Source organism: Peromyscus leucopus, chromosome 7 (genome assembly GCF_004664715.2).
Source record: "Peromyscus leucopus breed LL Stock chromosome 7, UCI_PerLeu_2.1, whole genome shotgun sequence".
Classification (NCBI taxonomy): domain Eukaryota; kingdom Metazoa; phylum Chordata; class Mammalia; order Rodentia; family Cricetidae; genus Peromyscus; species Peromyscus leucopus.
In genome coordinates, this window is record NC_051069.1 from 104782257 (window position 1) to 104799582 (window position 17326).

The 17326-nt window shown below is 40.0% G+C and overlaps 1 protein-coding gene across 10 annotated transcripts in view; it reads right to left on the reverse strand.

Annotated features, from left to right (window-relative positions):
- Positions 1-220: 220 nt before the first annotated feature.
- Positions 221-17326, reverse strand: part of Rbms3 (RNA binding motif single stranded interacting protein 3) — a 1336321-nt gene continuing 1319215 nt past the window's right edge. For 5 of the 10 annotated variants that reach the window (XM_037208207.1, XM_037208205.1, XM_037208202.1 and 2 more), the window contains 3 exons: positions 13206-13283; positions 9163-9290; positions 221-6116 (listed from right to left, as the gene is read on the reverse strand). In XM_037208207.1, coding sequence (XP_037064102.1) covers positions 6110-6116; positions 9163-9290; positions 13206-13283 — 213 coding nt within the window. In that variant the 3' untranslated portion in view covers positions 221-6109. Of the gene's footprint in view, positions 6117-9158; positions 9291-13205; positions 13284-17326 lie in introns of those variants that run through there. The other 5 variants (XM_037208209.1, XM_037208208.1, XM_037208203.1 and 2 more) reach the window with 2 other exon arrangements.

Sequence of the window (17326 nt, forward strand, 5' to 3'; positions counted from 1 at the left end):
GCCACCAGGTATGGGTGCTAGCAACCAAACTTGGGTCCACTACAAAAAATAGCACCCAACCATTGAGCATCTCTCTAGTCCTGAATGATCTTTTCTTCTATTGATTCCAGAAAATAACAATTTAGCAAGGTGGATTAAATACAGATACATCCCCCCCCTCCCCACACCTTCCCACAACAAGTTTCTGGAGAAGTGCAATCAAACACTGCAGCCCTGCTTCGTTGATTTTATTTTCATTTTTTATTGAAAGCTTCATCAAAGAAAACAGAAATTGAAACCTAATATCCACTGATCTACAGAGAGCCCAGGGAACAGGGGAAATGGTGTCTAACTTGACCATGATACACATGAAAGAACTTAAAGATAAAACCAGAAACACCATAGGATTACAGAACTCTCCATGACAGTCCAAGACAGCAATACAAAGATGTCCTTAAAGAAAATCTCAAAATGGTATTTCAGAAGGTCCACGGAGCTGAAGACAAGTTAAAACAAGGCTTTTAAAGAAAAAGCCATGTCACAGTTTTCTTTGAAACTGAAGTACTTTCACTCAGAGCTTAAGATTAAGATTCCAATGAAGTTCTTAAGTAAATGGGGACACTTGCTTCCAGAATGTAGAACAAAGTGATTTCAGATACCCAATGTCTCTTTGAAATAATTTTACTGTTCCTAACAGGGATGGAATATCTTACTCCTTTTCACATGTGAGGACATAACACATTTGGGGAGAAAGAGAAACCAACTTTATTAATAATGTTGGACCAGAGGTTTTAAAGTCCAAAGTGTAACACTAATATTACACTTTGTGCTTACATACACAATGGCCATAAAATTATGCCCTGGAATATGAGCGACTCTCAGTCTTAATACAGTAATACCAATTCAAACAGGAAAAACAACAAAAATGAAAATGATTTTGTGATCAAAAAATTTTAAAGGGGGATAAAAATGTACGTTTAGCCAAAACTATTGTTATTTTCTCCTGATGGAAATTGTGTTGACTTTCTTTCCTGGCATTGAGTTTCAGTAAAGAGAATGAAGCCAAAGTAGCTTTGTTTTAGGGGAGCCAAGTTTGTTGTTATAATTTTTCTGTTTATGTTTTGCAAGAATTCAGCCAACTCTTGATTATGTGTGGTGGACAGGAAAAGGACATTATGGACTGTTGGACTTCATAGTGTATAATGTGTGGATATGGATTTTTCAGTAATGATTAAAATTTCCATGATAAATCAATACTTGGGAAGCAACATAGACTGGAGTGAGTTATTTTCAGTGGTTTCTTCTGCCCACCCTTGTGGTGAAATGCTCAGGTTAACAGGGTCAGTCATTAAGAAGAAAAGACAGAACACTCCCAAATTAGCCAGTCAGCCTCTGTATATTGACAGTGATTGTTTCTTTGAAACTCAGAAAATGGAGCAGTGTTAAGAAAATCTCCCAGGTGACTCAGTGGCCTCACAATTTTTCCCAAGCTCCATCTTGCCTCTGTTCAGCTTGGAGGCTTCACCAGTGAAACGAATTCCTCAGCACATTATTCTCCTGCCCAGAACAGCATGGCTATTACTGCCTAGAAGACAGCCAACCCTTTCTGTGACAGCAACTATATCGGTATGTTACAAGTTAGGGGATCAGCTCAAAGACAACAGAAATCAGTAATAAGTGCTGAACCCAGCCTTCTTAAATCACGGAGCCATGTCTGGCTTCTTGCTTAGCTTTCATACTTTCCTGAACTCCAGGTTATCACAAAGGACAGTCAAGACAGACAGCATTTGGTTGAAGGCTCCCATTTTGTATGGGTAAGAAATATTAATCTCAAGTTAGGCTCAACCCACATTGTAACACCACAACTGTAAAATGAGTTGATTCATGAGTGAAACCTCACTATTCCTTCTCAAAGAGGAAATGGAATCAAGGAGACTTGATTCCTGCCATCCCTGGGGTTCAAGAGAAACTTTCAAGGCCAGTGGGCTCAGAAAACTGTTTAGTATACCAGTCCCAATGGTAAGAAAAAAAGAGATCTTATCTTTTACTCTATACTGTGGTCAAAATGAAATAGATCAAAATTCTGTGACATGATTATACAATGTTCTAATATGTGATTGCTTCCCATAACAAATGCCATTACAAATGACTTTCAATTCTGTTGTCTCACTAGTTTGAAACCATGTATTTTCCATCAAAACCCACTTAAGACTTACTCTCCATTTTCAGCTTGTCTGCAGTTGTTTGCACACTGGTACAAATGAGACTGGACTGTTGAAAGTATTTTTAGCCTATTAACATCATAGTCTATGTAGCAATCCCATTGAAACATCTCACTTGAAAAGAAGATGCAAGGATCCTGTTGATTAAATTCCTCTCTTCAATAAAGGGCATTTTTTAAGTCAATAAAAAGATGTGTAGGTTTTTTCATAGACATTCTAATAATTAAACAAAGATTTTTTTTGAAAGAACAAAAACTAAGCACACATTTTTTATCTTCAGCACCTGCTGATATTACCATTAGCTCATACAGGTTCTATCCTGGGGTCCTTAGGAGACACAGCCATCAGTCACCACACACTCTACTTCCCCTGATGTCTTGTCATTATTCAAAGAAACCCACTTTCCTAACACATTAGTAGCATTTAGATGACATGGTATTTATCTTGTTTGGATCTTGGCTTTAGTTGCTTTCCTAATTTGTCATCCAAGATGTGGTAATGAAAGGGAAAAAAAATGAAAACATCTTGACAATCTGAAGAATTAGAATTTTACTTCAATTAAAAAAATGACTGTAGTCCTAAATCATATAAGGACTATCATGTGCACTGCTGGCTAGTTTGAGATTGTGGGGTCTGTGCTGCACACATTGTGCATTTGTTTTGGGGGGTGGAGTTCTTGTTTTTATTACAATGTTGTACTGTTATCATCAATGCCTTTTCTTTCCCCACTACACTGGACTATCAAAAACAATTCTTAGGTAAAAATGACAGAGAAAGAGGGAGCCAATTTGAATATGCAGACTTTTTTCTTCTTAAAGTATTTCATGGAATGGCACTATAGAAACAGCCCAAACATAAAAGACACAAAAACACATAAAATGACATAATGATTTCCTTTGGGCTGAGGTGGTGTAAAAGGAAAGAGATCATGAAAATGTCAGAGTTGAAAGAAATGTTTCAGAATGTATATGTAAGAGAATGAAGTTAACCTAGGCACCTTCAACAGCCACATGGTAGCTACCTTGCAGCCTCATTATTAGATATGCAAATGAGACTCTCTTTGTATCACATGAATACATGTATTTGGTACTTTTACAGAAAGGACAAGAAAGTATGTTGGTTTCATATTCAAATGAACGATGCCCAGGATAATCCTTACTTAAACAAAGAATTGAGAGAGGGTGAAGGAGAAGGAGAAACTGTAGTCTCATGTGAGTTTTCTGAAAGCCCCTGGAACTTGAGGGTATGTTTCCCAAAGACAAAATTCAAGTCCACCCTTCCAACAGGTGTCACTGAAGAATGCAGACATCTCAGGTTCCTTTCCAAAGCACAGAAAACTATTAGCATGAAGGTGAAGCACAGGATTGCTCTGCAGCGTGGAGCCATCACCTTGGATATGGTTCTGTCATTAGTTTGGTGGCCAACATATGAAGTCACTCTCTTGACTTGAGCACTCAATTCACAGGTTGCAAAGAAGAGAATCGGGGTCTAGTGAGACAGTGGACTTTTGGGTTGGGGCAGACTCCTTAGTTGTGGGACTGTGATTTGCCTTATAGCTTGTTTTGTTTTGGAGAGCCTACTCTCTTTCCTCTCTGGTGCTTGTGACTTTCCTATGTACTCAGACAGGCAACCCCTGAAGAAGGAACTCTGCCTCCTTGATTCAAATGCTTCATTCAAAAGCAATTCTTCAGAATGGTTCCATGAACAGAGTTCCATGCCACTGTCTCTAGCTTCAAGCAAAACTATGTAAGTAGATCCCAGGTACAATAAGTCAGAACTGTTAGGATTTCTCACTAAGTCAATTTAGATCATTTTAAGCCAAGTTTTGCATTATTCTAAGTGCAAATGTCTCCTTTGGTTTTAGTGCTGGGTCAACCCTAATTCTTTCAGTTCTTGTTGATAAAAAGCATACAATTTATTGATTGTCAACGAGCATGTTAAGAGCTTGCCTCTGCTGCACTAAAAGGAATCTTCAATCTTAATGGCCTCACTTATCTCAGATAATTAAGTTGAAATTTAAAAAGCTCTGTGTTGTCTCTCCTGTCAATATCGAGATATGAAAACACAATGGGAAGAGGGAAAAGGAATCCCCTTCCCAAGTACAGAATCAAGGTGTCTATTCAAGATGGGCCAGTAACAAAATGAAGGGGAGAAGACAAAATCTGTTTATGTTGGCGTTCGGAAGGAAGACGATTGTTACCAATGCATGAGTACTTCTCAGGGGACCAGGCCCCACTGCACAGAACATCACTGGGCCTTTCTGACAAGTGGTCTTTCAGACATCTTTCAGAACATGTTCAGGACACATCCTTAGTCTGCAGTTCACATGAAGACATTGCAACCTCTTGAACAAAGGACCCGGTGTATCAGTTCTCATCTATCCACTGCTGAAGAGAAACAGACAGGAGCTAGAAAAGCTCACGGGAGTGAAAGTCACCTGCTTCCATCAATCCATCAGTTCTCAGATTCTTCATGCTTGAACTGCTGAGCAAGTAGGTACAAACTTCAACTATCAACAAATATACATTTCTAGAAAAACATTTTTTTTTGCCATATGTAAAACACTAGTGGAAGGTAGTTGAAATGAAGTTAGAACTGGTCCGGCCATGTAGGTCAAACAAAACTTTGAGGAAAGAAAAGCAGTGTCTACCATCACGACTGTAACAGGGTCTCACTTCATCTTTGGTATAAAATAGGCCATCCATAGGCTGCAATTGACCACAACTAAGAAAGACTACAGAAATTGTCAACAATTTCTCTATCTATTGCTTTTTTTTTTGTTTTTGTTTTGTCTTTTTGTGTGTGTGTTTGTTTTTTATTTTTTTGCACTTTTTGACGGTAAGCTTCTATCTACTTAAGTTTTGTTTTTTAGTGCTCTTACACTAGGTTTTGCAATGTGACAAGCAAAGCTGACTAAAACCTGACAAAGCTCATAGAAAAAACTGCAGATAAAAAGCACTAACGCTTTCGCTAGCAACCACGCTCTGTAAATTAAAAAATTTGCATTCTGCCCCCCAAACACGCATTATTTCTAATGCAGTTGTTTTTAAACCAAAGTGAATATCTTTACCATAAAATGTCTTTTAGCCTTCTAGGATGACTGTGTCAAAGTTCATGAGAAGTCCCAGCATTTTCCAATTTTTGCAGTTGCTGTCATTTCTTTTAACAACAAATTTTCTTCAAATGAAGAAAAAACATTTTCTTTTAAACTGTACAGTTTTTTTTTTCCATCCTAAAATCTCAGTCTCCATCTTCTATGCCAGTGAAAGATGGCACAATACTTCAATTCTTTCTGGATTTCTTTTTATAACAAGACGTTGACAGCATGCCTCGCGAGCCTTGACGTCCTTAAAATTAAGGCAATTAAGATTCAAGATAAACCTTACCTAAATATTTCTAAGAAAACATAAAATATAAAAAAAAATCCCAGTAGGTTCAACCAAGAAAGGAAAAAGAGGAAAAAATAGCTTAATTACTGAGGAAAGTAATTTCCTTATATTTCCGGTTGCCCACCTCTTAACATTGGGTTTTCTACTAAAACAAAAACCAAAAACCAAACCAAACAAACAAACAAAAAAACTACTTACACCTCTAGGCAAATTCTGACTTCAAATGTTCTTCCACAGAAAACATCAGCTTTGATGTTTACCCTCCCGCCCCCTTTACTGGGATTTGTTTTCCCTTTTAAAAAAAGTATGACAAAAATAACTGTCAGACCACACGAAGGAACCATTTGCACAGCACATAAAAACCTTGTTTTCTTTGAGTAAAGTATAAAATTAAAAAAATAAAAATAAAAGAAGAAAGCTTTCCCTTGGCGCCTGTGCAAACTGGAGGCCGACTAACTTCTTGCTCAGTGAAGTGTCTTCATTGAAGGTAAAGGTTCAGATGGACAGCCTCACTTCTGTCTATGGTCTGCAAAGACAAATGGAGAAGAGGGGTCAGTGCATCCAAGTTTATCTTCTGTGGTTTCCCATGACATCTTGTTAGAAGAGCCCAGGATTTTCCACTATGTCATACTCAAAGAAGTAATGGAACAAGTACATTAGCTTATAATGTTGTCACATTCTGCTCCTTTCATATAAATGCACACTCAAGCAAGAGTTCACGCATGTAAAAATCAAGGTTGATGGACCAAGAACATCTTCTGATTGTCAAGTAATAAATAATACAAAATATACCTCCAGTGTACACAGTGAGTCATCACTTCTGCTATGGCTTGCTTTGAGTGCCTACTAGGACTTCATGGTTGGTAGCTTGGTCTTCAGGGAGGGCAGGGGGAAGTGATGACAGGACCCTAAAGAGGTAGAACCTCACGGCAGATCACTGTGGTCCTGTTTAGAAGGCACTGATGCAGTTGCCATGACATTCTGAGTTTTGACTTAGATATTTTTGAAGATATACTTATTTTGTTTATGTGTATATAACTTTTTGTTTGTATGGATGAAAATGTTCCACATGTATGCAGCCCCTGCAGAGCCAGAAGAGGGCATCAGACCCCCTGGAAGTGGAATTAAATAAAAGGTGGTTGTGAGCAGCCATGGAAATGCTGGGAACCTCAGCAAAAGCAGCAAGGGTCCTTAACTGTTGAACTATCTCTCCAGCTCTGGATTCCAGCCTCATGCAGCCCATGCTGGCCTCATACAGCCAAAGACAACCTCAAGCTTTCAATCTTTAGATTACAGGCATTTACTGGCCTGTGAGCTGATACACCATTTTGTTATGAAAGAGGAACCCTATCATTCTCTATTATTTGCCTCACATCTCATCATGTGAGAAGTACTACAAACTGTCACTATGATGCCATCTGCCAACAGGACCCTCACAGGAAGGCAGACAGATAGATTTCACAATTCAGTATTTCTCTCAATCAAAAGGGCTGATCCCAATGTACTTTGACCTAGATCTACGAGGGGTCTTCCCAACCCTAATTCTGGTGGATGGTGGCAAATCTCTTTCATCAGTGACCTAATTTTCATTCTTTGGAGAATAGTGATCACATGATAACTTTAAATGGGCAGGCCGGGGTCCTTAAGACTTGAATTGTAACTGGAAAGGCACAAAAGTGGAATCTGAAGCAAAGACTTCAGCCTTTGCACCTGAGACTGTAACTCGACTTGCATACATGCTTTATGGGATCTGGTTAATTAAAAAAATTATTTTTATTTCATATTATTGCGTTATACACATACACACAGGTAAACATATAAACACACGCTGAGTCCATTTTTATAGTTTGTGTATACATAGTTTTAGAGCTGACCACTTTGTACTGGAGAACCAATAATAATTAAAGAAGAGGCTATCAATTTGATATGGGGGAGGGTGGGAGGAGATGGAGGAGGAAAGAGGAAAAGGAAGTGATTATATTTTAATTAAAAATGTAAAAAAAAAAAAAAACAACTAACTTTTAATTTGGTGTGTGTGTGGCCTGATTTGAACCTCTCACCTCACAGGTGGTCAGCTGCTATCTGATGAGAAATGCCAGCCATTAGCAAGTACTTAAAGAGCTGCATATGGAGATATATCCATATTTCCTCTAGCATAATGACCCTGAGCAAAGGGCTTTTCAGGAAAGTAGTGGCTTGTTAATTAGCACAATGATGCTGGGAAGGAAAGCTTTCCAGTTTGTGAAATCTAAGGTATTGAAGAATGCTAAGATAACAAGGACTGGCTAAATTGTTTTAGAGATATTTTCCCATTACACTGGAACAGAAATAACACATATTCTACATATTCCATCTTGTAAGTGTGCATGCATGTATCCATATATGTGTATAGATGTATATGTTTAAATCCAGACTCTGCATGTGAAAATAAAGGTGTAGTAATCGTCTGTCTTAATCTGGCTTATTTCACTTAATATGATCACCAGTGCAATCCATTTCTCTGGAAATGACATTTATTTTATGGTTGAATAAAATTCTATTGTGTGGCTATGGACCTCATTTTCTTTATCTGTTTACCTGTTGACTACAGGCATGGTTGGTGTGCTCAGCTTCTTCATGACTTTAGGAATGACAGGATGACTTCTTTAACAAACCAAAGGTTGGCAGCAAACAAAACTCTACAAACAGGTTCATCTGAATACTCTCCATTCATCAGAGATTTAGTCATGATCCAGAAAGTTGAACACTTTGCACACAAAGGCTTCTCCATATATACTTCCCCACTGTTAATCTCTCCAGTTTCAAAGCAGAGATCTCAGGATTTAATCTACACATTTGCTCCATACAAAGCCAAATGTAATTTGCTTTATGGGTGATTAAAAATTTTTCATGAATAATTCTGAATACTTAATTATTCCCTTTGCCATTAATTCCTGAGTAAACCCTGTATTATATATTTAGCAATATTTTCCTTTTATGACCATTTACCTGGGTGTTCAAAGTCAGCCTGCACTGAGAATGTCACTGTAATTGTTTAAGAGATTGAGTGAAGTGTTGGGTCACTAACTAGTGTCAGGTGGGAATACTAGGTTTTCCCAAGAATATGTAACAGATTTATTTCTAAGGACTGAAATACTTCTCTTGAAGTGAGTACCCTCACTGGCTCTGTTGAGTCATGTGACTTGCAATAACCAATAGGATAGCAGCCAATGCATAGAAACAATACTAAGTGCCTACTTTTGTTGGGTTTACTTTCCTGCTGTCCTTGGAATTCTGACTGTCTGGAAATTAATTTGTTATAAAATGAGAAGCATATGGTCAACCCTTCCATCATTCCAAACCAGAGGGCCACAGATGACCAGGTACTCACATACTGGGCCAAGTACAGCCAAGACCAGAAAATGTACCACCTGAAGCCAGCTGGAAGCAACCCAAATGATCATGAGCTCAAGAAATGCCTACCACTACGTTTATGGTAGTTTCTGTGAAACCAAACCAAACAGAAACACTTTGAGAACGGACTTGAAGACTTCTGCTTCTAGAGGAAGTAGCTTGGCACAGCACAGACTTACTTGGATTGTTGGAAAGAGTATGCAGGTGCGTGTTCATTGGGTGTGTCCACTGCTAACTGTTGCTGCTGACCACTGCTGTCCTGGGATGAAGGGGCCACCGTCTGGGGAGAGGTATCAGCAACAACACCCTGAAGAGGCAAATCAGTACACACAAGCCTTATTTGTTTTAGCTAAGGGCCCTCTCTAGATGCAGCACAAAAGCCCTTCTTCTTTTGGGCTTGCAAAGAGAGAACTCTCAGCCACCGGAAACCGCAGGATCAGAGCAAAAGATAATGTCAGGGTATGCTTGCATAATGGTTCATCCTGTGATATTGATGATACAACAGCAATAAGCTTGCCATTGCCATCAGAAGTCCTGGGAAGGCTCTTATGGTCAGAAAACCATTTTAACTGTGGTTGTATAGAGGACTCTGGCCTCAGTAAAAGCCATCTACAATCATAGTCAGAGGTCTCTTACAATAATATAAACAAGTTTTTAAAGATTTTTTTTGTTTTGTTTTGTTTTTCGAGACAGGGTTTTTCTGTGTAGCTTTGCGCCTTTCCTGGAACTCACTTGGTAGCCCAAGCTGGCCTCGAACTCACAGAGATCCGCCTGTCTCTGCCTCCCGAGTGCTGGGATTAAAGGCGTGCGCCACCACCGCACGGCAAAAGATGTATTTTTATTTATGTGTAGATGTGCATATGTCTATGTGCACATACGTGTGTGTGTGTGTGTGTGTGTGTGTGAGAGAGAGAGAGAGAGAGACAGAGACAGAGACAGAGAGAGAGACAGAGAGAGAGACAGAGGAGAGGGAGAGGAGAGGGAGAGGAGAGGGAGAGGGAGAGGGAGAGGGAGAGGGAGAGGGAGAGGAGAGGGAGAGGAGAGGAGAGGGAGAGGGAGAGGGAGAGAGCACAGAGGCCAGAAAAAGGTGTTAAAATCCCTTGGAACTGAAGTTGAAGATGTTTGTGAGCCTCTTGACTTGGGAGCTGAGAATCAACTTGCTGTACTCTGAAAGAGTAGAAGGAACCATCTTTCTAGTTTCTTGCATAAAATTTTTGTGTTTTTTTGTTTTTGTTTGTGTTTCATTTTAGACAGTGTCTCCATGTGTAGCCCTGGCTGGCCTGGAACTTACTACCTAAACCAGGCTAGCTTGGAACTCACAGAGATCCACCTGCGTCTGCCTCTGTCTCTGGAGTACTGGGATCAATGACATGTGACACTTCACCCAGCCCCTTTTGTCTGTCTCTTCTTTCTTTCTTTCTTTCTTTCTTTCTTTCTTTCTTTCTTTCTTTCTTTCTTTCTTTCTTTCTTTCTTTCTTTCTTCCTTCCTTCTCTTCCTTCCTTCCTTTCTTTCTTCCTTCCTTCCTTTCTTTCTTTCTTTCTTTCTTTCTTTCTTTCTTTCTTCCTTTCTTCCTTTCTCTCTCTTCTTTATTTCTTTCTTTTTTCTTCTCTTTCTTTTTTCTTCCTTTTTAAAAATTGTTTTCTTTTGCTTTGTTTTCTAAGATATCAATAGGCATTCAGTCAGAGGCTTCAGTAAAATCAAAGGAGAAGATGAGGGATGAGGAGAAGAGGGAGGGAGAGAGGGGGAAAACAGTAGCTGTAGCAGCTTGAAGAGGGCTAACCTTGGATACCTGCTGTGGGTTCTATGTCAAACACCCTTGTTCTGTTGTTCCCCATCACATACCTACTATTTTTGTACTTTTTAGAACCTCTGAACAGGATTGGTTTGTGATCTGTCAATTGACTAATTGATGGATGCCAACCAATGTCCATCTGGTGTTTTTACATGAGCATGACTAAAATCTTTTCTGCACAAGCACAGATTCAAGGTGGAACAGCAGAGGATAGTTATAGTCTGTGCTTTCTCTCCAACTCCAGATCTAACTGGAAGAAGGGTTTATTTCCCATAAGCTGCTTTGTTAAATGTGTCTGTAACTCTATACCAATTAAAGGCTCTGGCCCTTTCAGTAGCATAATCCTTTGGTGTAGACATACAGAAATGCAAATATGTGATAGAGATTTATGCTCATGGTGCTTTTAGTGTGCTGATTGCCAATTTTCTCATGACATAGCTGCTTTTTAGTCACTAAATATAGCAAAAGCCATGTAATCGAATCGCATGTGCTTGAACTCCAATGAAAACCTGTTTAATATATCCATTATTTTGGACCCTACATCTAAGAAATTAAAAACACTAAGGGTGTGATGGCCTCAGTTTCCTAAGCCATACAACAGTGCCATGCTTGTCTCTGGAGCTTTCTTTACTTGGACTCAAGCATATATTTGTTACACACCAGAAGTCAATCTGTAAACATTTTTAGAGATCCAACATAGTTGGCAAAAACCTCCATCGATCTCAATACTGGTGGATTTTCACATGGAGAAATACACACACTCTAGTTACTGGTTGTGATATAGAGGAAAGATGAACTCGAGGAAGTATACTGATTAGCTTTTCAGTTTCTAGCCAATGAGAAGCAATGCCCACAGATGACAGCAAAGCACTTGGGCATTCAGAGAAGAGGGTCTGTGCTTTAACTAGAGACAGTACCTACCACCATCTATGTGTCTCAGTGCCTTTCCCTCTTTTCTGTAACTTGATAGCTCCATCCAGTAAAAATGAGAGCTGATGAAGATATATTTGTCCCAATGAAAAGAGAGAAGGAGCTTTACTTCCATTTGGGACAAGATGGCAGTATTATTCATAATACCCACAGTGATTCAATTACATCTTTCCTGTCTATAGGAAGCTAGAATATATTGGGTTCATTCATTGGAACAGTGGACTTTTGTTAATTTCTTTTCTAGGGCACTAGGGATGGAGCCCATAGCCTTATACATACTAGGTAAGGGTTGTGGGACTGAACTACACTCCTAACTGACACAGTGGTTCTTACACCACCCCTAACTCCCATCTCCCAGATAGGGCTTTGTTTCTCTGTAGCCTTGCCTGTCCTGGAACTTGTTTTGTATACCAGGCTGGCCATGAACTTAGAGGTCCTCCCGCCTCTGCCTCCTGAGTGCTGGGATTAAAGGCTTGTGCCACTGCTACCTGACTGGTTCTTAATTCTTAATATCTTCTGGCATCATCTGGGAGCATATAAACATGCCTAGCCTAGCACATATTCTAGAAAAATCAGTAAAAATTTCTTGTGGTCGAATTCAGAAATTCATATTTTTAAAGCATCTATCCTCTAATAATTTTAATGGGCAGAAGAGTTTGAGTATCAAGGTGCTGTGTCATTTTCGTGACCAGCTGGATTCTCAAGGGATCATATTAAAATGAACACCTATGTAAATTCAGGAAGCAGAGTGGTGGTATCTGATACCTTCCCTTTCTAACAAACTCCTAGGTGACATTGGGATAGTTATTTTTAGTTCCTAGCTTGATGGAAGCCTTGGGAGATCATCCCAGGACACACCAGTGTGGGGGTATCTTGATTGCATTAATGAGGTAGGAATGCCAACTGTGGTGCCTGGACTGTATAAAACCAGGAGGAGAAGCTGAGCAGCAGCATGCATCCATTGCTCTCTGATTCTTGACTGTGGGTGTGATGTGAGCAGCTGCCTCACCTGACTGACTTCCCCACCACAGGATGGACTGTGTGCCGGAACAAGTCTGATCTCTCTTCAGTTGTTTTTGTCATGTGTTTCCTTTTATCACAGCAACAGGAAAAAAAAAAAAAAAACTAAAACAGAGATCCCATGGTGCTGGTCCAGGGGCCACTCTCAGGAGCAAGTTGTAAACTGCTCTTCTCCCCTGCTCATGAGTGTTTGTGGTCTGCATTTGATGGGAAAGGGTTTCTTCTTTGCACTGCTTTCTAGGCCTGCAAAATACTCTTCCTTTATACCTCTGTGTAAGATAGGTTAACTGTATGAGTAAAGCAAAATGTAGGTTTGGTTGAGCCAATAGACAGACTTCTGTATGCTCAGCTTATAGGGATGTGTTTTACAATAACCTAAAGAGTTTATCTGAGGATTCCCTGGATTATGGGGACCAGTGTGGCTCGTGTGGCTGAGATTTCTTCTTCCTAGCCTCTTTGTGTTTACAGGATGGACTTACTTCAATAGAAACAGCTGTCGGAGGCACAGGCGTGTACTGGGGAATGTAGGTCCCTTGCATAGGAGCAGCAGTCATATACTAGAGAGAATCAAAGAAAAATGCACATGAACTTGGGGCTTGCAAATATAGAAAAATTCAGACACGACATGAATTGAAAAATGAACAGCACATCACTGTTTAAACTCCATGGTCACCAACAATGAGAGGTCTTATCAACAGTTCTACTACTTGCTGATCCTATGTTGGTAACAGGCTCATCTTCTCCACATCAGCACAGGTTGTTTCAGTCCACTCCCTTGAGCTGTCACTCCAGGCACTCTATATAAGAGCTGCAATACCCCCTATTTCCCATCCAAACATAAATCCCATAAGTGTGAGAATGATGTCTGTTCTTGTCTCCATTTTGTTGCTAGGACCTATCACACAGTAGGCTCCTGACAGGCATTTGTTGAATGAATGAATCATCATAATTTGCAAGCAATGATTTTTAACTAAAAATGTTGAGGAACAATGTAAGAAATATTTACATAGAAATGCATCAATGGGCAAATGTTATGAGCCCATCACCTTTGTTAATATAAAATAAATGACCAGGAATGTCTCCCAGTGGTAGAGTGATGGTCTAAAATGTACAAGGCTGTGAGTTCCATCCAAAGCACAGCAAAGGAGACAGGGATTGTTACAGATAATGCTGACGTCTCATTTGTCCCCTTGCCCATTCCATCCTCAAGGCATCATGAGCATTTTCTTTCCAATACCTTATAAGAAAACAGTCCAGAGGGCTGGAGAGATGCCTCAGCTTTTAGGATTGTATTTTCCTCTTGCAGAGGACCCAAGTTGCTCACAACCATTTGTAACTCCAGCTCTGGGAGAACTGACACTCTCTTCTGGCCTCCACAGACACCTACACATACTCTCATTCTTCACACATATACACATAATTAAAAATGGTAAATATTCTTTTTGGTAAGTTATGATATTTTCTAACAAGTGTATTATGGATAACAGACACATATTTTCTGCAGTGAAAGGGAAAATTCCAGAAAAATGATGTGGACACACATAAACACACACACACACACACAACACACACACACACACACACACACCCCTGCATACACATACACACACATAGACACACACACCCCTACATATACACATACCCCCCCCACACATCACATATATATGAATTAAGTATGATCTGTATTCCCATTTGTAATGTATATTCTTCCTGTAAATTCACAGCTTTACACTCTGTGAACTAAATGACCAAATCGTTTGTTTTCTAGCTCCTAAAATGAGCCATATCACAAAGCTGCAGAACTAGAGTCAGGCCATGAGGCAAGGTTTCCTCTCTCACAAAGGCTCAAGACTTGATTTCACGGAACATCTGAAGTCTCTGGTCCTGTATGCTTCTCAGAAGACTGAGGTCAAACAGTAAAGCCATAGATAAACAGTAAACCCAAACTACTTGTTCCGTGTCTACTGGTGCAGGAGGTGTACTGTGAATGAAGGAAGACCAGCCCTTCAGCTGGGGTTGTTTAATATTCACAGACGACACTGGAGCAATAAAGTGACTTTGAAATAAACTCATCCTCATTCTAAACTAAACACAGTTGTATTGTATGTGCTTGCTAAAAATAGATCAGTCTTAATTAAACAACCCTAAACCAAACAAGCCACACCATTATCTTCGGTGAATACGCAGAAACAAATAACCGAGTTTATCTCCTAGCCATACAAAAACCCATTTTGTAATTTGGACAAAGCAACTGCTTGGAAGGCTTAGTGCTATCTGTACTTGCACTCTGTATCACCAGAGACACTTGGGCTCTTAAGGCAACCGTTACTTTTTTCATGAAAGGATCAGAATGCCATCTCTTTGAAGGTGTGAGCCACGTTTTATTTGTTTCTGACTCTTCCTGATTCCTAGGACCCATTTAAGGATCATTCAGTGGCTGAATAAAAGCATCTAAGTTGAGACACTGGGAGGTAGCTCAGTCAGTAAAGTGTTTTCTGAGTAAACATAAGATCTGAGTTCAGTGCCCAGCACCCACATAAAAACACAAGTGCAGTGGTGCACATCTGGGGAATGCTGGGGAGAGGGAGACAGCAGGAACTCAGGAGCTTCCTGGCTAGCTTGTCTAGCTGAGAGCAATGAGTCCCAGGTTCAATGAGAGACCTTGTTGCAATAATTAGGGTAGCCAGAGCTGAAGAGATGATTCAGCAGTTAAGAACACTTGCTGTTCTTGCAAAGGACCCGGGCTCAGTTTTCACCATCCCTAATTGTAATTCCAGGGGTATGCCTTCTTTTGACCTCCACAGGCACCAGACATGCACACTGCACAGTACATACATTCAGGCAAAATACTTATACACACAAAATAAAATAATCTTAAAAGATAAAAACAAAGTGGAAGACTAGCAAAATGTCTCAGGAAGAAAGTAAGGCACTTGTTGCCAAGCCTGATGGCCTGAGATAGATCCCCAGGACCCTCAATGATGGAAGAAGAGAACTGAGTCCTGCAAGTTGCAGGTTACACTCTAATCATCACACACTGGCATGTACACACACACACACACACACACACACACACACACACACACACACACAAGACTATCCAATTCAAATCCCGTAAATTTCATTACAAATCAACATGCTTCATGGTCCTCAGTCATTCTGGGCTCATTCAGATAATAATTCCACACCCACCCCATGGTGTGCTTGTCCACTCTTTAAGCAAATTCCCCAGCCAGTCCTCATTAGTTTGCACCCTAGAGCAGACAGTAAATATTCAGATATTAAACTTCTTTCAAATTTTTAAATAAGTGTAGAACATTAGAGTGACATTTTGACAAATATAATTTCCCATCTATCACTCTTTGGCTAGGTATGTGCTTTGTCAAGCCAACTCCCCCAGGTGCTGCTGGAGAGATGGCTCAGTGATTAAAAGCACTTACTGCTTTTCCAGAGGACCAGGACTTTGTTTTGTTCCCTGCACACACATTGCATGGCCCACAACCACCTGTAACTCTAACTGCAGGAGATGCAATTCCCTCTCTGGTCTCAGCAGTCACCCTGTTTGTACACACACACACACACACACACACACACACACACACACACACACACACACACACAAATAAAAAGAATCTTTTAAAAAATACAACCCCCACCCCTGAAATATTGCTTGTTTGGAGAGAAAATCACTCTGGGTTCCAATGCATTTGAGCAGCATTATATAATATATCCACTCCTCTGACAAATAAAAATGAATGTAATAATTTATATTAAGGAGCTGAAGATTCATGCTTTTAAAAAGCTTACTTAAAGCTCATTAAAACAGCATTTGCAAAATGTTTAATTCCTATAGGACATTCGCTTAGATCGAATTTCTAGGGAACAAATATCCTTTTGTTCCTGGAATCTTCAGCAGGTTTGTGTCATGTGGATCTGGATTTGCTTCAGTGCAGAATGGCATTGTTGGTCTTCATGTTCCTAGACTTTGGGGGCCCCTTGCATTACTTCCCATCTACTAGCAAGAGGATCAACATCATCTGTCGATTTGAGGGAGGCAGTGACGAAGACACCTATTGGGGTATTTTATACTCTAGAGTTAGTAGTTATGAACTTTGCACCTGGACCTAATAACTTATCATGCATGACATTTGCATGAGGTGATGTCACCAGTCTCCAGGGACAGAACGCCACTTTGATGTCCTCACATTCTGCTGTGTGTGTCTGTAAGGAAACATGTCTGAGACTTTGATATGGGAATCCAATGAATTATTTAGACCTTCCTGCCAAGCTAAAGCATTCCCAAGCAGTCTGGTTAATGAGAACATTTTATGTGATTCGTAGCTAAGCTTCCTCAAATGACTGGATTATTCAAAGCCCCATCTGTGTTTTGCCTCTGTAAAACCAAATCAATAAGTCTTCATTCCTTTGCTAACATTCAGTTGGGTTTAGAACATGGCAAAAAAGTGATTGGCATATGGAGGGATTCACACTCAAATTCTCCTCAGAAGTCTGAGTTTGGAGAGTGGTTCATTTTACAGCAAGCAGTTAAGAGCACTGGCGCTCTTCCAGGGACTGGGGCTTGGTTCCCAGCACCCTGTGG